Genomic DNA, 17,962 nt, shown 5'->3' on the forward strand with positions numbered 1-17,962 from the left:
AGGCAAACCAGACAGGCCGCCAGCTTCCAAGTGGCGTCTCGACAGCCCACACTTACATGTTATCTCGTATAGATAGACGCAATGGCTGTCACTGGGAACATGTTGAAGACCTTGGTCTCCACCAGCTGTCTTCAAGTACCAGGTACACATACAGTCCGTCCACGAAACCAGGAGCCAGTCTAAGTGCCCATTCCCAAACGCGTCATATGCTTTCACCTTTCACCTAGGCCAGATGGGGGGCGCCAAAACCACACAAAGAACAAAAAAAAAAACAGACAAACCCCCCCCCCCCCCCAGCCGGTGGCGGAACATGTAATAAAAACAAAAGCAAAAGAGACGGTCTCACTTCGTATCAAAGCTGTACTGCAGCCACCCGCCCAGCGCCCGCAGGCTCTCCCACCGGACGTTCTCGTCGGCCTCGCCCATGAGCTCCATGACCCTCGTCTTCAGACCCAGCCGCTCCAGCTGGCCCCTCTTCTCGGGCACCTCGCGCACGAGGCAGCCGATGTCGTTGCAGGCGATGGCGAGGACCGCCTTGTCGTTGTCCCACGGCTTCCTCATGATGTCGGCCAGCTTGCGCACGAGCTCGCCGTTCTCGTGTTCGAGGATCCTGCGCGCGTTCTCGGCCCAGAAGACCGTGTTGCGGTGCGGCGGCGACCAGCGCAGGTGGCCCGAGTTGATCTCGCCCACGTACTCGTCGAACGTGGTCTTCGTCTTGGTGTATTCGTCCAGGAGCTCCCGGAGCTTGTCCAGGTCTTCTCGGAGGTCGGGGTCGGCGAATTGCCGGGTCTGGAGGTTCTGCAACAGCGCGGGCAGCCGGGCGAGGACCGCGGTGGGGAGGAGCGTGTTCTGATTGTGCACCAGGAGGTTGAAAAGGGTGGCGACGAGGAGGCGGGTGGTCTTCTCCTTCGGCGAGAGCCGGAGGAGCTGTGTGTAGAGAAGAACGATGTCGTATTCACTAGCCCAGGTCAGTAAACCGGGACAAGTCCTGAATGAGGGGCAGCAGCAGGGGCGAAAGCATACTCGTTCAGGTCATCCCCAATGTTGGCAGCCTCAAAACTGAGCTGCCACATCACCAGCAGCACCCTGTAGAGCAGCTGCAGGCCGACACCGCCACCCAGAGACCCCTCGAAGCCGCTGCGAGCCGCACCGGTGGTACCGCTCCACAGGCTGGCCGAAGCGTCGCTGTTACCAACCCCAGCCGCGGCCCGGAGGATATCAATCAGGGGCGTGACCGTTTCGCTCCTCTGCTTCCAGAACCGGCGTCTCGGCGCGCGGCCGTAGAGGAGGGACGAGTACTCTTGCACGCCGATATCCTGCAGCCCCGCGTCCGCGTTCCTGGTCAGGGAGGAGAGGTAGCTGAAGATGACGGGCATGGCCTGGTCCACCGTGGTCGGCGACTCGTCTCTGGAACCGGCCATGAGACTGACGAGCACAGTGGACGTGAGGAGCGGGACGGGGTCTTCGGTGTTGGACGAGCGGGCGAGGAGAGGCAGGAAATGCCGGTAGGGGTCGTCGGTTCGGAGGATAGCTTTGGCTAGTGCGGGAATGCCTTTCCACGCCGTGGGTTAGTGTTTGTCCGAGCATGCAAGCGACGTACGGAGTACGCACTGTTGAGCAGGTCGCTCAGAAGCACCAGAAGGTACTGCACAACGTCCTGACGCTTGGCGGCCGATTCCAGCACGCTCTTCGTCTTCCCGGACTCCCCTACAAACAGCGTGCGGTAGCCGTCCAGGTCGGCCTCGACGGTCTGTATGCGGACATCGCGCTTGACCTTGTCGACGGCGCGGATGCGGGCGAGCTGGTCTTCGGTCAGCGTGCCTGCGCGCACGGCGCCATCCCACGGAATTGGCCGCTGGCGGATGTTGCTTTGCAGCGATGCCAGGTATGTCGGCGGATCGAGCAGCATGGTGCGAGGCTTGGCTGCTGTGCGCAGTCGTCCTGAAGCTCAATCAAGCTCGGGATAGCTCGCGGGGCTGTTGACTGTGTTGGTGTTGGGATGTTAGTGGAGCGTCTCGGCCAAGCCTGACCGAGCGGCCAACCCCGGTTACACAGTACGTTAGGTAGGTAACTACTTCCGTAGCGCTCCAGCGGCCCACCGCCGTTACACAGTTGTCACCTGGACGCTGCGCTGCTGGTTTGGAATTGCGACAACCTAACAGCCGACTCTTTTGTCACGACCGAGGCTTTTGCCGAAGAGCCAACAACAGGTGACTTGCCCACTACCCTTACTACACCGGAGGACACAAAAATTCAACCACGGCATAATGATAACTGCCACAGTGTCGCGTATAATATGTTACCGTGAAGAGGTAGACGCAGGACCCCCAAGCGACGAGTTACTCGCACAGGGGTGGCGGCGGGGATAGCTGCTGGCCGCTAGTTAGGTACAACTAACGTTACCCTTGAGTGAACAAGATGCTGCTGACAATCGTCCAGTGCGACGTGATGGCGGGGCAGTATCCAGTGTCCGGGAGCTTGGGGCGACCATCCACTGGGGAATAAACAGCTGGCGGCATGCTCAAAATGGGTGGAACGGGCAAGCCTGGCAAAGCAGGTTTCTGGGAGTTACACTTGGAGGCTCCGCATCCCGCCTTGCAGCATCCAAGCTGCATGTCCAGGGTTTGCGGCCCGGGGCCCAGACCTTGATCAGGCGGGAAGGCGGTGCCAGGAACAAGAGACAGATCCCCATCTCAGTCTGCATGGCGGAATCTGGTCGCAAATCGAACTGCGTACCTAACTGTGCCGGAGATTTCGAAGTCGAGCAGGGATTGGATTGTTTTGTGACGGTGTGACGGGGCTGTTGTGGGGTGGGCAGGAGAGGCTGCGAAAATCCAAGAGGTTGGGCGCGCACCTCGGAACTTACAACAGGACAGCTTTTGGAGGAGGTTGGGAACACCACCAATTGCGCCCGACCACCAAGCATTCACCTCACCAGCCATCCCATACGAATAAATCCCGCCCTGCAGAATTCCCCGCCCACTTTTCCTTCCTTTTTTTTACTCGTGAATCGATAATTCGAGAGCTGGAATTTTCTGGCGACGTTTTGGACCTTTCGCAACAGTGCTCTGGCCTGCCCGCGACCTTTGTTACGTTCCATTTCCCTCCCGGTCGAATTCTGTCAGTCGCGCAGCAGCCGACCGTCGTGAAGCTCGCAGGTGCAGTGCCAACGTTCTGGAGGAAACCCTGTCGCAGCTGGACCGAGCATATTGGGTCCGTCGGTCTTACACAAGTTGGCTTTGCACCAAACGACAGACAGACGAAGCGAGGAAAAGCAAAGCGCCTACACCGCCCGTCCTGCGCCGAACCCCACACCTGCTCCGCCCGGCTCCGCCCCGCCCCGCCCCGCCGTCCCGTTCCGGGAGCCCGGCCGCCGGCGCACGGTGTCGGCCACCACCGGAAAACGGCCGAGTCCACTTTTCGGGAGTGCAGCCATCATGGGACATCGGCCGTCGCTGCTGAGCATCGACTCGGCGTTATGGCTGCTGCTCGCCGCCAGTTGCGCCCGCCGCGCGACCGCGCATCCGTACCCCAAGGACGACTTACACGCCGCCGGCTATGGCTACCTCATGCCGCGCCAGTGCGCCGAGTACTGCGGCTACAACAACCAGTATTGCTGCCAGTCCGGGTCGCAATGCTACACCTCGAACGGCATTGCGGGCTGCTCGGCGGCCGGCGGCGGCGGCTATGCCTGGTACACGACGACATGGACCGAGACCAAGACATTCACCCGGACATATAGCTCCTTCTTCCCAGCCGCGACCGCTCCGGCAGGCGGCGGCAACTGCGTTCCGCCCGAAGGCTCCGGCCAGATCGCCTGCGGCAAGATCTGCTGTGCGAGCTGGCAGTACTGCGCCTACGAGGGGCAGTGCATGGCGAACGTCCCTGTCACCACTGGCGGCGGAGGGTCGGTCCCGACGACTATTGTCACCGGGGGCCAGACCATCACCACCCAGTTCGTCGCGCCAGACCGAGTGACCGGCTCGGCGACATCGACGGGCACCGCTGAAAGTGCTACCACCAGCACGGGCGCAGTAAGCCCCGGGGGCTCGGCCGGCCAGCTGAGCGGCGGCGCCATAGCCGGCATCGTCGTCGGCACCATCGCCGGCGTTGCGCTGCTGCTCCTGCTCTGCGCCTGCTTCGTGGTGCGCGGTCTGTGGCACGGCCTGCTCGACCTCTTGGGTCTCCGGCATAAGGAGAAGTCCGAAACCATCATCGAAGAGGAACGGTACACCCGGCGGGGATCGACGCACTCGCGGCGGAACGCCCACGGCTCATGGTACGGCGACCGGCCCAGCACGGTAGCGGCGCGGAAGGAGAAGAGCAGAGGCGTCGGCCTGCTCGGCTTGGGTGCTGCGCTCGGCACGTTAGCGCTGCTGCTCGGTCTGAGGAGGAATAAGAACAAGAAGCCCCCGCCGCCGCGGACCAGGAGCGACGTTAGCAGCAGCTACTACTGGTCCGACTCGTACACGGTAGACAGCCCAAGTGAGTAGCCACCCACATTTACTTGCCCCCACCTCAAGTATCTCCGAGGACCGTTTTGCTAAATTTTGTATCAACAGGCTCAAGAAGCAGCGACAGACGGACCCGGCAGTCGGCCCGGCATAGCAGGACCGCGAGCAGGGTGACGAGGACCACGCACACCCAAACCCAAACCCGGGTGTCGAGAGCGCCATCAGCGAGATCACACCGATCGCCGAGATCGCCGAGATCACCGAGGTCGCCCAGGTGATGATTGCCTCTCCGACAGCCGTCGCATCAGCAACACGCCTTTCCAGCATTTGCACGTTGATCATCACGAACATGACGAGATGCCGACACGAATGTAGATTTCACCTACCCCCCCGCCCCCGCGTACATGATCTTCCCAGAAACACAACAGCACATGCCTTTCACGATACGTATATATGGCGCCCTGTTTTGTTCCCGCTCATGTAGCCGGCGTTTACGGAGTTGCTGTAGACACAGGACGGAGGACTGCTGTATCCAAGGGTGGTGAACGACGAGATGCAAGGACAGATGTATGGAACACGGGAGCATTTACGCAGCCGGGGAAGATGGACTTTGATGAGATAACGAGGAATCAATGACAGCTGGACATGACTGATCTTGACTTGTGGTTGTCTTGAATGAGAATCAGAGCTCTTTAATCTATGAGGATCGGTTGTTCCGCATGGGATTGTCCGAGCCACCAGTTCGAGATGTCTAGACTTCCCCGGCCCGGAGCCGAGTATCCAAGCATTTCGTGATCACCGAGTCAGCATGGTGTGCAGGTACGCCGAGAAAAAAAGTGATATTGGCATGCACCCAACACCCGTGGTTCAAAAGGTTGCCCATTTTGCAGTAGCGCGTTTTACGCTACAAATCATGCAAATGCCGATTGACCCCTTGCCACTCCGGTTGAGACCCATAAAGCACAAAGAAACCCATGGCCGCATGTCCCATCACTCCTCGATGTTACCCTTCTCCGAGACGTAGAGACCGTCCAAGAACTGCGTCGAGCGTTAGCCACCGTCAGGGCAGCCCAAAGCGGAGGTTGATTATCATAACGCACCTTCCGGATATCCTTGTTCCGCACTCTGCAAATCTGCTGAATGTCGGCAGCGCTCTGCGAGACAGCCTCGAGCGAGTTACCGGTGAGGATCAGCTCGTCCTTCTGGGCCGTCGAGATCGCGACATCGACACCAGGCTGCATGATGACCCTCCGGACAATCTTCTCGCCGATGAAGTTCCTGCCGTACATCCCAACATCAGCATTGGGATTCCCTGACCCAGATGCGGTGTAACGACCCGCTATGCTCAACACGCCAAACACCACCAGCACTCTGTCTTGAATTCCCTGGGAACTTGTCGACTGCCCACGTACCGGATCTCAACCTCGAAGCACCCCGTCTCGGCGTTCTTCTCGACGTTCACGTTGATCGGAAAGTGAGCGTAGACATATCTCATCTTGTACTTGAAGCCCTTGGTGACGCCGATGATGAGGTTGTTGATGATTGTCCGGACGGTCCGAAGAGCGGCAACATTCTTGCGGTTGCCGTGGTGGATCTCGATACCGATCACGCCCTTCTTGGGGATCGAGAAGTTGACGGCGATGTGGCTCAGGTCCTTGGAGAGCTTTCCGCGGGGGCCCTCGACCGTGACGAGCCTCGACTTGATCGAGACCTTGACTGTAGACGGGACAGTAGGTCAGCAACCGCCCGTTTCCGTGCTGCCCGCCCAAAACAACCACGCCAAACGTTCCCCCGACAAATCAACCCCGTTTTCCTTGCCAAGCACCCTCCTCGATGGGTCTAATCGGCGTCGGTTGTCGGTCGTGGGCGGCCAAGCCGGCCCAAACTCTCCTCGTCTTTCGAGCTGCACATTTGGTTGAAATCTGGCAAACAAACGTACCGTTCTCGGGGACCTTGAGGGTCTCCTCACTGTGGATGTAGCGCATTTTCGCTTCGGGGCCGTGTGTGAGGAGGGATAAGGTGTTGGCGGCGTCGTCGAGGTGGACGAATTGGAGTTTGCAAGCCCGGCAAAAAAAAGGTCGATTTTGGGGCCCCGGATTAATTCGAGTTGTGCGCCGACGCACCTGCTGCTCTTGTTAGGGCAGATTGGTGCTGCGCTGCTGTGATTGGCCGGTTGGCGTCGACGGCTGGATAAATGTGGGGCCAGCTGGCTTGTGCCTCTATTTGCAACGATGGGAGCATGCTCCAAGAGACTTCCCGCCCGCGCTCAGTAGAGGGGAACGCACTCAGTAGAGGGGAATTCCTCTTCAAATTATGCTTTTCGTCTTTTTACAAATTCTCAATTACACAGTACACCGCCTTTGCAACTTCATGCCGTTTTCACGGTTCCGCCTTTGTGCTTGCGACTTCATTGCCGCCATGGCGAGGCCAACGAACTTCTCAGAGGCCATGTTCCCTACCTCCGCCTCGAGTACTTCATCCGTCAATTGAGTCGAGCAAGAGGAAACACCGGGCCTTCAGTTGCTGGCAGCTATAGTGAATTTAAATTAGACACCAATGCAAGGATTCGGAAGATTCAGGGTTCACTGATCTCCCTGTATCCTGCCATCATCGTATCTTCGCGGCTGACGCCCAAAACCTGACATCAACGCAGCTGTCAAGATAGCTGGCTGTCAAGATGTCGCGATCGTTAACGAGATCGTTGTGAAATTAGTTGTCAAGATCGTTATTGAGATACTTCTCAAGTTGGTTATCGAGATATGCTAGTCGTCAAATGTGGCTGTCAAGAACGTTGAGATGACTCTCAAGGTAGTTGTCACTGTGGTAGTCAATTGATGTCAAAAGACCCGGCTTGAAGTTCAGACATCAATGGTCCTAAGGTCGAGAATCTCAGACTAGCGGACGACATAATTAAGCCCAGGAAATTAATCGTGCACCGTCACCTCAAGCACATGAAACATGTCTTCCTGTTAACTCAATGTCTGTGACCGATGACGCAGCCCACGAGGCAGCAAGGTGAGCTCAGGAACAGAAGTATAACTAAGGTATTCGTACAGTGCGAACATTCCCTATGCGCAACAAGAAGCAGCCCCACTCAAGGTTGATGTGATTGCGCAGCCATCAAGCAGAGCGCTCACGGCAGCTTCAGGGACTGGACCACGGCTGATCGAGGATGCATGCATCACAAGTCGCTTCGTGACCCATGAATGCGACGACTTTACGCGAATCAATTCTCTTGTAGCATTTGCGATCCCAACAACTTTTACTGTCCAAGCTTGAAGAATTAGCTGGCATTCTGCGACGACGGCTTGGCCCGCCGCGCGTCTCGTTCCAAAGCTCTCTACAGTTCGAGGAGGAGTATCGTGTATCACGCCGCCGCCGCCATGGCGTACTTCTTCGCGACACCGGTCGATATCGACATTGTCCTCGACGATGCCGACGAGCGGGCAATGGTCGATGTCAAGCTGGACAAGAACCGGCGCGAGAAGGCCCCGCTATACATGGACGGCGAGTCCGTCAAGGGCGCCGTGACCGTGCGCCCCAAGGATGGCAAGCGGTTAGAGCACACGGGAATCAAGGTGCAATTCATTGGTACAATAGGTACAGGCTCCTCTGTCCATCAGGATGGCACACTGCTCGGGCACCAGCTGATACGCGCTTGCCGGCTGCAGAGATGTTCTTCGACCGGGGCAACCACTACGAGTTCCTGTCGCTCGTCCAAGAGCTGGCCGCGCCAGGCGAACTGCAGCACCCGCAAACCTTCGACTTCAACTTCAAGAACGTCGAGAAGCAGTACGAGTCGTACAACGGCATCAACGTGAAGCTGCGCTACTTTGTGCGCGTCACCGTCTCGCGCCGCATGGCCGATGTGATCCGTGAGAAGGACATCTGGGTCTACAGCTACCGCATCCCGCCCGAGATGAACAGCAGCATCAAGATGGATGTCGGCATCGAGGACTGCCTGCACATCGAGTTCGAGTACAGCAAGAGCAAGTACCACCTCAAGGACGTCATCGTGGGCCGCATCTACTTCCTGCTCGTGCGCCTGAAGATCAAGCATATGGAGCTCAGCATCATCCGCCGCGAGACTACCGGTGCCGCCCCGAATCAATACAACGAGAGCGAGACGCTGGTGAGGTTTGAGGTACGTGCTGCTCCAGGGTTGATTTGGGACACGCACACGTATATACATATGTATGACATACAGAAGCGCTGACGTCCACGACTGGGCAGATCATGGATGGCTCGCCATCGAGGGGAGAGACCATACCGATCCGGCTGTTCCTTGGCGGCTTCGACCTGACGCCGACTTTCCGGGATGTCAACAAGAAGTTCTCGACGCGATACTACCTCAGTTTGGTCTTGATCGACGAAGGTAGGCCACCCCGCCATCTCCCATCGCGATCCCTCTCTGGGACCAGTCTAACTAACAAATGGCTCTCGTCTCAGACGCAAGGAGATACTTCAAACAGTCAGAGATCATCCTATATCGGCAAGCGCCCGAAATAGCTGCCAATGGGCAAGAAGCCTTACCAGCACCTGAAACCAAGCAAGTAGCGGCGGCGCCTGCTTAGTTTGAGTTGGCAGTAGTCGGGAAGGGCCAGGAGGAAAACGCAATGGGTGGTCGGTTTTGTATGTATGTATGGATGCGAGGGGTAATATTCTTCAGCATGGGCACGGCGTTGGTTCGTTCAGTCACCCAAGGAACTCCTACGTTCTACGTTCAACTTGACATTCAAGGGAATTTCGAAAAATGTTCCTCGAATTGGTATGAGTGCTGTATTCCGTTGTAATCAACCCAGATCCATCGCATTGCGCCCTTCGCCACCACAGCAGTGCCAACGACCAACCGAGTTTACACTTGCCTGACTGAGTTCTCTAAGCCTGCAGTAAATAGGAAAATCATTACACAGTCCCGTACCCCAATACATCCTTCTCTCCATTCTACACCCAAACCCCGCTTCGCACACTCAGGCCAAGTCCATCAAGTCATCCTCGGCAGTGAGCCCAAACTGGTTGTTCTGGATCGCCACGATCCTGTCCAGCTCCTGCTGGTACTGCTTGCGGATGTCCGCCAGCATGAGGAGCCGCCGCGCCGGCAGCTCCTCCGTGTTCCGCGCCGGGAACCTGTGCATTTTCTCCAGCAGCGCCGCATCATCCTCCGACACGGCTGCCCCTTGACCGTCCGCCGCCATTTCGGCGTCCAGCTTCCGGGCGAGCTCGTCCAGCTGCGCCTCCAAGTCGTCATCACCCCCGGCGGCCCCGCGGCGCTCGTCTTCCACCCCGCGGAGCACGTCCTCCATGATGTAAGCCTCCTGCGGTGCGACGCAGCTCAGCGCGTTGATCAGCAGGAGGTACTGCCGCGTGATCTGGGTGTCCAGGGCGTCCTCGGCGCCGTCCTCTCCGCCGCCGATCCTGTCGCCCTCGCCCGCGCGCCGCAGCTTCTGCAGCCGGTCGAGCAGGATGGCGGCGGCGCCGCGGTAGTCGTTGTGGCTGATGCGCCAGGCATAAAGGATCTGGTGGTAGGGCACACCGTTGAGCACGTCTCTGGTGGCGCGGCACTTCTCGAGCAGGATGTCGTCGACCTTGGTCTGGAGGCCCGAGAACGGCAGGCTGATGAGCTCGGAGCTCTGTCCCGTCGCGCACATCTTCTCGACGAGCTTCCGCAGGCACGACTTTTGCAGCGCTTCGTCGTCCATGGAGAGCAGGGCCGAGTGGGCCTCCTCGAAATGCGAGATTGCGACCGAGGCGGTGAACAGACGGCTGAGCATCTCCGTCTTGGTCCCCGCAGCCTCGTGGTTACCTGCTTGGACAAACTGCAGGGCGAGACGGGAAAACTCCACGACGTACGAGTAGGCCTTTTGCCTGTCGTAGAGACTGACTATGTGGGCATAGTAGTTCGGAAGCCCGCTGTTGAGGAGATTCCATTCGGTGTCGTCGAGAAGCCCCGCGCTGTGCCTGTCCAGGTGCTTGATAGAGATGCTCAAGCCAATGGCTGCTCTCCTGAAGTAGTAGGCGGCAGTGTCGTGGTCCCTGAGCGCAAGGAAAACGCGGCCTTGAACGTACGTCGAAAAGGGGTCTTGATCAGCAAAAGGGTTAAGCTCCAGAGCAAGGTCTGGCCGTTCCTGCTTTAGTAGTCTGCACTGGAGGAGCCAGGTGTAGAGCACAGTAGTGCTGCTGGGGGCGCACAGGTCCAGCACCAGATCCGTGATGCTCGACAGCAGCGGCATGTTATTGCTCTCTGGAAGCCCGAACAGGTGTCCAGTCAGCCCTTCCAGAGCAGTGATGGTGTTGTTTTCGTCTTGGCCGCGCCTGGCCAAGGCTGGGGACGAGGATCCGGATCCGCCCGTTTTGGATGCCGAAGCGCTCAGCTCCGTCTTTGCCATCCACCTTAAATGTTCCAGCCTCCGTAGCGCGTCGATCAACCGCCTGTACACGGAACCGACGTCGAAGCGCGAGTGTAGCGGAGATGCCTCCTCGCTTTCAATGTCGAACTCCATGTGGACAAGCAGGATGAGCTGGCTAAAGAGGATCTGCCAGTGAAGTTCGATGGTCTCCTGCACAGCACGGACAACCACTTTGCGTCCAAATCCAGTAAAAGGTTCTCGAAGCTCTTGCGAGTTCGCTTCGCTGGTCGCCGTGATAAGATCGAACAAGTCCTCATAAAGCCTCGCCGTCACCATTTGATAGTTCTGGCCGAGAGTGTCGATTACTTGAGCACAGTCGTCGTCTGTGACCGACGGCCAGAACCCTGCACGGTCCAAGAACAGCTGCATCCGTTCGCTGTCGGATCTGGCCGAGTCTTCATACAATTCGGCCCTCAGGGCGGCTCTGCTCAATTGGTGCATGCTGTCTGAGAAGCTTTCGACGAAGGTTAGTCCGGCGGACACCAGCGCCGCAACATCTTCGTTCTTCTTCTCTGGTGACTGGAGATTATGATAGACTCGGTCCAGGTCGCTGCACTGCCTTACAGCAGCGATCAAGTCGGCACAGGCAACCCAGACCATGCCCTCCACAGGATCGAAGACCAGCGAGAGCGCTTCGCCCCGTTGTTTATCGAGCTCAAGCAAGAGACGCCAGAAGCGCATCCACTGGGTCTCGCTCGTGTTCCTGAACTGATCGTAATCCGCGGTACCTGCTGAGCTCCGGTCCAAGGCCGTCGTGGACCCCAGCACGGAGCAGATGGATTCCGCAATGCTCCTGCCAGCCTTGGGCACCGTTTCCTTGTAGGTACCCAACCCTTTCTCATAGATCGCCAGCGCTGTTTCGAGGGTCGACTTCGCGAAACGTCCTGGGTAGAAGATGAGATCCAGCCATTTCTCGGCGCAGTCCGTAGAGTTCCAGGGCCCGGATGCTTGCACAGTGGGCACTGTATTTTCGACGTGGACCGCCTTCCAACCGCCGCTGAATGGTGCTGCGCCGTTCTGAGGCTGTACCTGTAGCCGGTGCACGCGGTAGCTGGTGTTGTTCTTCCACAGCGTCCACAGCTCGGGCCCTTCTGCTTGTTGCGCAACGGCGAAGTCGGCCAGGGACCACACGTCCAAAGACGACGGACTTGGGGGCACCAAGTGCGTTCCTGGGAAGCAGTCCGCGACGAGTATCGACCCCTGATCGTTCGCCTTGACCTTCCAGAACTTGAATTCGCCGGCCCCAACCGGGGAATATGTTACGGCCAGACACTGGCCATGGCCGTTGTCCAGTATCCGAATCAAATTGCCCTGGGAAGGATCGACAGTCCATTTTCCAACCTCCTGCGAGTCGCGCCTCGTATTCAGGATGTCGCCGGTGTACAGAATCTGACCCGTACGCACGTCCCATACCCTCAATCGGTGATCCAAGCAGACGGTGAATAGAAAGGCGGTGTCGGGATGGCCCATGGTCGTAACTGCGGTCGAAGCGGCTGCTGTCAACTCCATGTTGACCTTGTCGTACCTGATGGTGGGATTCCGCTGGAAAGGAACCAGTCCCCGCAGGCTCTGGCCCCATCCAGCAACGTTATAGATGGTCTCTTTCCACAAGGCTCCATTCGCTGGCAATCGATGGATTGATCAGCAATCGGTAGTCCTCCAACCGCAAGCCAGGCACAGACTTACAATCATGGCCCTTGTTCCTGTCGAACTTCAGAATGCCGCCATCATGCATTGTGACGATCAACTGGTCTGGATGTACAACAGCCAGCCTATGCGGGTGCTTGAACCCGAATCCGGGTGGAGAGCACGACCTGCAAGCATCGCCTAGGCCGCCATCCGTGGCAGTCCTCTTGCGGAAGTGATCCGGCCGCAGCGTGATGGACCACAGCTGATTCGAGTGGTCGACGACATAGACGCATAGCGCATCGTAGTCCTCGGGGTCGGCAAAACCGACGCAAGACGTCCGAATTGCGGTGGGGAACCGGAGGTTCAGGATGAGGGGCGCATCGGATTCCTTCTGCTGCTTGCAGACGTCGGCAACACGGAGGCTGAGGACGCAGCCGTCGTCCAAGACCCGCCAGAGGAACGCGCGCGGAGAGCTGTTATGCTTGCGGTAGTAGATGGATGATGCGGTGGCCAGATTCCTGGACCGGTAGCCCTTCTCGTCGTCGGCAGCGGCGCCGCTCCGACCCGAGCCCGACCGTCCGTAGGCGCTCTGCGGTGCGACGCGGATTTGGATGGTCGATGATTGCGCCGCCGGTTCTAGATTGAGGCGCGTCTCCTTGTAGAGCACCTCAAATTCCCTCGAGGCCATCTTGGCCCCACGTATCGTTGTCAGGCGACAATTGGCGGATGCGAGGGCGCTGTCGCGTGTTGTTGAAATGCAGACGCGGCGTGATCTCGTCTTCCAACAAAGGGCAGAATTCAAGCCGTGCAAGGAAAGCTTGGCGGGGAGCTGCAAGCCGATCTTGGCGCGCCGCTGTGCACTGTGTTAGTTCCAGGCTAACGTGCACTAGCTACTGTGGTAGGCCCCTCTACTGCAGTTACCTACCACAGTTCGTGGGTGGGTGGGAAGCTCAGCGTCCAGACACGCAGACGCCCACCGCAGAGCTGTCTCAGTGGGTTAGCTGAGTGGAATTGAAGGTTGCCAGTGCACGGAAAAATCGAATAGATTCGTCTAGCCATACGGACTCCAGATACGCAGCTCCTGTCTCATTACGCCAGCCCTCCATGCAAAGCCGAGCTCAAACTCCCAAGCCAAAGAAAAAAGATTCCAGTAGGCGTGCATTAACTTCCCCGAGACCATGAGCCATGCCATAATTTCTTCCATGCGAGCTAACAGTTGATGCAACATCAGACTCCTCATCCACTGTCCCCATTGGGCTCACTTGTATCGGGCTACTCCTTCTCCATGTCCTTCGGGCTCGGGTCTCCAATGCCGTCCTCGTTGATGGCGAACACAGTGTCGCTCTCCGGCAGGCAGGGACTATCGTAAATCTTGGCTATCCTGGTCTCGCCTCGGCCCTTCTTCAGACTGATCCGTGTTGTGCTCGCGTGGGCGATGATGTTGCCGCCGATCGGCTTCTTGGGATCAGGGTTGAACATGGCGGACGGGCCGCCGTCAACCTGCGCCACCACCTGGTTGGTGATAACGACAGCAATGCCGAATTCGTCGGCCAGGCGCTGGAGCGTCCGCATGAACTTTGCGAGATGCGTCTGTCTTGAACTCAGCTCACCGCGGCCGAGAAAATCCGTCCTGTACAGAGAAGTGGCCGAGTCGACGATGAGCAAACTGAAACGAGTTTCGCACATCATGGCCGCTGCCTGGTTCAGAAGTTGGAGCTGGTGGTCCGAGTTGTAAGCCCGCGCGTAGGCAACATTATCCAGAACCTCCTCGCCTGAGAGACCGTAGCGGTTGGCAACGGCGAGGAGACGCACGGGACGGAAGGTGCCTTCGGTATCGATGTACAGGCACTTCCCCTCGCCGCCGCCCATGTCGAACGGCAATTGACAAGTCACAGCCAGTGTGTGGCATATCTGCGACTTCCCAGTCCGGAACTCGCCGAAAATCTCGGTCACGCTGCCGGTCTCGATACCACCGGCGAGCAGAGTGTCGAGGTTCTTGGAGCCCGTGGTGATGGATATCAGCTCGCTGCGACGCAGGTGCATCTCGGTGGCTGTGGTGAAGCCCATCGGAACAAGCTTTGACGCCTCAGCAAGTATCTTGGCCGCCTTCTGCGCGGAAATGTTCTTGATCTGCTCGAGCACTCGCTGCGGTGTGTATGCGACAGACTCGACCGTGTTATAGCCTGCCTCGACGATTGACTGGATATCGCGTTTTGTAAGCCCTGCTACTCCCTGCGAGTCAGTGCCGTCAGCAGAGCTCTCGATTCTCCTCAACTAAAACACTGAGAGGGTGGCTTGAAGTCGGGGCTTACCTCCAGCTTGGCAAGGGGTGTCGGCGCGCCAGGCCCCATCTGCCCTCCATCCTCGCCATTGGCTCCATCGCCGTAGTACTCTTCCTGCCCAGACATTTGCAGTCGTAACCGGAGACAGCGGCGTGCGTTGAGTGAGTTGTGGCAGAAGTTGACTACGCGTACTCCTCCGGGAAAATCGGGTTGTTGTGTTGACAGCGACAAGGCTGGCAGGCATCAACGCGTTTAGCGCGGGGCGGTACTGACGCGGAAACCCGTGACCACTTGCGTGGTCCGTGGATGCCAAGCCTAAATTCCCCAGTTTACTTTACATATGCCAGAACAACACAAACGTAAAATACGAATGCAAACGTAATGCTCCTTCGCCGTCTGGTAACCCGTAGTTACACGTTACTCGCTTCGCACATATTCGGAGAGCTTTCATCACCATCGCAACAACCACGACTACCTAATTATCGCGAGATATATTCATGTACATGCGTACCCAAGCAGTCCACTCTTTGCGCCGTCTCAAAGTGCCTTTGATTAACTAGCATGCCAAACATATTTATTTGCCCCCCGCTCGTTAAGCACAGCAAAGCCTCCCCGCGCCAACCACTCGAGAGTCCGAGACCGAATGCTTTCTAGGGTTGCTCTGTTTCACCCGCTTGATCCATCCTTCCCTACCTCCCAAAGGTCCCGGCAGAGAGGATCGATCCATCATTGACCCTCCTTGGACCCCGGTTGAAGTGTGCGTCGCCCGGGCCGAAGGTAGGCTCCGGAGCGGGCAACTCCTCCTGCCCTTGCTGCAGAGACGCATGTGTTTCAGCCTGGGAAAGCGCAGAGAAGCCGCTCGGTGTCCGGGCGGGCGTCTCAAAGGGGTCGCGCTCACGCCTTTCTCTCTCAGACCATCGCCGGGGAGCTGCATCATGTCCTGCCCGCCCATGGAGCGGATTCCTGGCCATGTACATTACAGCCTTGAGCTGTGCGACGAGGACGTGTAGCTCCTGGCGCTCGTGCTCTGCACCGACGGCGGTTGCGAGTCCACCGATTCTTCGGAAGAGGACCCGGTGCTTCGCTGACTGGGCCGGCGCGGGCTCCGTTGAGCAGGAGACGCGGGGACGTACGTGTCGTACGGTGGTTTCGCTGCTGCCGCTTGCCCTTCCAACTTGCGCAGGGTATCCTCGTTCAACCCACCGACCGGCCGGGACGAATGTCTCTTCGCTCTGGTGGAAAATTTTGAGACAGGGATGGCAACTCCCAATTGCGCGCTCTCCAGCGAGTCGGAATCCGTGACCTTCTGCAAGACGGAAGCGGCAGATGGGCTCTGCTTGGTCCCCAGGCTTGTTGTGCTCACCGGCACCGACTTCTCATCCTCCGAGTACTCGCGCCCCTTTTTCTGCGAATCCGAGTCCCGGCCAACAACCAGGGTGGTCGAGGAAGCAAGCTTAGCCGATGCCCCTTCATTGAGCGATGCTGGCCTGGATATCCATATCCCGTCCACCTCGACCCCGCTCTGGATGGCGCGGACGCCGAAGGGGACGTTGTTGGCTCGCTTGGCCGGAAGTCCTGCCTTGCGCATCTCCTCCAATCGAGCTCTCTTTTCCTTATCCAGCGCTTCTTGTTTCTTCATCAGCCGGTTATTCCACCACAGCTTGCACAGCCCAGCGCAGAAAACAGCCACGATCGCCATGGCGAGCACCTACGTGAGCCCGACGTTAGCAAACAGTCTGTTAACTCAGTTACGGCGGTGGGCTTGGAGCGCATACGAAGGTCATCTGCTCCCACAGCTCCCATGACGTGAAGAACGTGCCGGCCATCTTGTTTGCTGTGTCGTTGTCGCGCCAGATATGGCGGGAGCGTCGCGAAGGAGGTACAGCTCTCCGCAAGCTTGACAAAAGTGCCCTGGGCCTTGGCCTTCCTTGCGTCTCCGTCCTGAATATCGGCCGAAGATTGTGCTGAATCTGTGAAGATAGCCAGCCGGGCCGCGGCGCGGCAGCACCGTGGTCGCTTCCAACGCCAAGGTCGCGATTATCGACTTCCCTGGTCGATACGAGGGTGTGTAACGAGTGACAAGGACTCGTGATTGCTGCTCTGTTACCGAAACGAGCTTCTTCCCCCTTCGACCAGGGCGGGTAGCTGCATTCGCAGGGCTGATATTCCCGTTAATGATCCATGAAGCGCCACTGGAAATAGCTCAGGTGGTACGACACGGATCGAACTGAGCAACGCGCAGTAGTGGCCGGGAATGACACCGAAGAGAGGCAACTGCCATTCCTAGTTGAAGGATAAGAGCATCAGGAAAACGAGCGGACTTGGGGGCGGGCGAGGGAGTATCTGCATGGGCTATGGGTTTGTCACTCTCGTAACAAAGGGCAAACGAGGGAAACCACTCATAAGGCCCGACAAACTGGCGGTCGGACAGGCATGGCCGCTTTTTGTATCCACAGCTTGATATTGAGCCCGGCTCGCGGGTACCGGCATTCGACAGGCACGGCCCGGGGAAGAGATATCATGGAAACCCGCAATCCGCAACTCTACAGCAACGTGCTCCATAACCCCCCTCCCCCCGCCCCCCCGGGCGCTGACGAGTCTCAGCCCGTCCAGCCCGCCATTTCCGCCACATACCAACGTTAAGTAGTATTCAGAGGGTACAGCTTCGTCTTTTCGTACGACAGCGCGGACCTACCCATTCGACTCAGTGGTCGACGACCGCTGGCCCGTGGGGCGTTCCTTGCAGCGGATGGCAGCCAGCTCCGCAGGCTAAATAGGGGGCACGGATCGCGATGACGAACAAGCTGGCGGTTCCCATATTGTCCTTGCCAAATCCCGGCCGCCCGGCAGAACCTGGTTCGTGGATCCTAGCAAGCCCGAGCCCAGCTGCTCCTCTCGCCGGCATTTGAATGATTTTCAGCGACATGGTACGGAGTAGGTAGGAGAAAGCAAAGTTGTGCAATGCGGGACAGAGCTGTGTTGCCGTGCCCCTGCCTGAATTGCAAGAGGGACGCAAGTAGTTGTATGTAGGGAGCTGCGGCCATGGGGTCTTCCAACAATGAACTTGCGCCGTTGCCATCTGATTGGGGCGCAAAATTGCTTCCACATTCACCCAAATTGCTGATGCCATCGAGATCCTGATGGCGGCAGGCCCAGCGCGGCTCGGCAATTTTCGCACCCTAGCCTTGTA

General features: G+C 58.2%; 6 protein-coding genes across 6 annotated transcripts; 2 read left to right on the forward strand and 4 right to left on the reverse strand.

The window, feature by feature from the left end:
• Positions 1–246: 246 nt before the first annotated feature.
• THITE_2113000 (uncharacterized protein) lies at positions 247–2,024 on the reverse strand. The gene is made up of 3 exons (XM_003652003.1): positions 1,612–2,024; positions 1,024–1,552; positions 247–958 (listed from the first exon to the last, which is right to left on the reverse strand). Exons 1-3 carry the CDS (start codon positions 1,907–1,909, stop codon positions 343–345), a joined length of 1,443 nt encoding a protein of 480 aa, XP_003652051.1. The 5' UTR covers positions 1,910–2,024; the 3' UTR covers positions 247–342.
• A 1,340-nt stretch (positions 2,025–3,364) lies between these two features.
• Positions 3,365–4,664, forward strand: THITE_2113003 (uncharacterized protein). Its single transcript, XM_003652004.1, has one exon. It carries the CDS (start codon positions 3,438–3,440, stop codon positions 4,491–4,493), a length of 1,056 nt encoding a protein of 351 aa, XP_003652052.1. The 5' UTR covers positions 3,365–3,437; the 3' UTR covers positions 4,494–4,664.
• Positions 4,665–5,242: 578 nt separating this feature from the next.
• Positions 5,243–6,543, reverse strand: THITE_2113006 (60S ribosomal protein L9). The gene is made up of 4 exons (XM_003652005.1): positions 6,394–6,543; positions 5,867–6,170; positions 5,555–5,732; positions 5,243–5,492 (listed from the first exon to the last, which is right to left on the reverse strand). Exons 1-4 carry the CDS (start codon positions 6,437–6,439, stop codon positions 5,445–5,447), a joined length of 576 nt encoding a protein of 191 aa, XP_003652053.1. The 5' UTR covers positions 6,440–6,543; the 3' UTR covers positions 5,243–5,444.
• Positions 6,544–7,611: 1,068 nt separating this feature from the next.
• On the forward strand, positions 7,612–9,217 carry THITE_2154163 (uncharacterized protein). Its single transcript, XM_003652006.1, has 4 exons — positions 7,612–8,054; positions 8,126–8,598; positions 8,688–8,829; positions 8,904–9,217. The coding sequence occupies exons 1-4, from the start codon at positions 7,838–7,840 to the stop codon at positions 9,026–9,028; spliced, it is 957 nt and encodes a 318-aa protein (XP_003652054.1). The 5' UTR covers positions 7,612–7,837; the 3' UTR covers positions 9,029–9,217.
• Positions 9,218–9,335: 118 nt separating this feature from the next.
• On the reverse strand, positions 9,336–13,288 carry THITE_2113013 (uncharacterized protein). Its single transcript, XM_003652007.1, has 2 exons — positions 12,548–13,288; positions 9,336–12,483 (listed from the first exon to the last, which is right to left on the reverse strand). The coding sequence occupies exons 1-2, from the start codon at positions 13,176–13,178 to the stop codon at positions 9,425–9,427; spliced, it is 3,690 nt and encodes a 1,229-aa protein (XP_003652055.1). The 5' UTR covers positions 13,179–13,288; the 3' UTR covers positions 9,336–9,424.
• A 2,248-nt stretch (positions 13,289–15,536) lies between these two features.
• On the reverse strand, positions 15,537–17,048 carry THITE_2113018 (uncharacterized protein). The gene has a single exon (XM_003652008.1). It carries the CDS (start codon positions 16,469–16,471, stop codon positions 15,749–15,751), a length of 723 nt encoding a protein of 240 aa, XP_003652056.1. The 5' UTR covers positions 16,472–17,048; the 3' UTR covers positions 15,537–15,748.
• Positions 17,049–17,962: the final 914 nt, after the last annotated feature.

The sequence above is a fragment of the Thermothielavioides terrestris genome, chromosome 2 (genome assembly GCF_000226115.1).
Source record: "Thermothielavioides terrestris NRRL 8126 chromosome 2, complete sequence".
NCBI lineage: Eukaryota > Fungi > Ascomycota > Sordariomycetes > Sordariales > Chaetomiaceae > Thermothielavioides > Thermothielavioides terrestris.

Bases quoted from the DNA above. Each gene is read 5' to 3' on its own strand.
- THITE_2154163 (XM_003652006.1), top strand. From the start codon at position 7,838: ATGGCGTACTTCTTCGCGACACCGGTCGATATCGACATTGTCCTCGAC. The intron at 8,599-8,687 runs GTACGTGCTGCT...ACGACTGGGCAG, and splicing joins AGACGCTGGTGAGGTTTGAG to ATCATGGATGGCTCGCCATC. The intron at 8,830-8,903 runs GTAGGCCACCCC...CTCTCGTCTCAG, and splicing joins TTTGGTCTTGATCGACGAAG to ACGCAAGGAGATACTTCAAA.
- THITE_2113006 (XM_003652005.1), bottom strand. From the start codon at position 6,439: ATGCGCTACATCCACAGTGAGGAGACCCTCAAGGTCCCCGAGAACG. The intron at 6,171-6,393 runs GTACGTTTGTTT...TCCCGTCTACAG, and splicing joins CCTCAAGGTCCCCGAGAACG to TCAAGGTCTCGATCAAGTCG. The intron at 5,493-5,554 runs GTGCGTTATGAT...CGCTCGACGCAG, and splicing joins GGAACAAGGATATCCGGAAG to TTCTTGGACGGTCTCTACGT.
- THITE_2113000 (XM_003652003.1), bottom strand. From the start codon at position 1,909: ATGCTGCTCGATCCGCCGACATACCTGGCATCGCTGCAAAGCAACATC. The intron at 1,553-1,611 runs GTGCGTACTCCG...CGGCGTGGAAAG, and splicing joins TCTGAGCGACCTGCTCAACA to GCATTCCCGCACTAGCCAAA. The intron at 959-1,023 runs GTATGCTTTCGC...GACCTGGGCTAG, and splicing joins ATTGGGGATGACCTGAACGA to TGAATACGACATCGTTCTTC.
- THITE_2113018 (XM_003652008.1), bottom strand. From the start codon at position 16,471: ATGGCGATCGTGGCTGTTTTCTGCGCTGGGCTGTGCAAGCTGTGGTGG.
- THITE_2113013 (XM_003652007.1), bottom strand. From the start codon at position 13,178: ATGGCCTCGAGGGAATTTGAGGTGCTCTACAAGGAGACGCGCCTCAAT. The intron at 12,484-12,547 runs GTAAGTCTGTGC...ATCGATTGCCAG, and splicing joins CAGGAACAAGGGCCATGATT to CGAATGGAGCCTTGTGGAAA.
- THITE_2113003 (XM_003652004.1), top strand. From the start codon at position 3,438: ATGGGACATCGGCCGTCGCTGCTGAGCATCGACTCGGCGTTATGGCTG.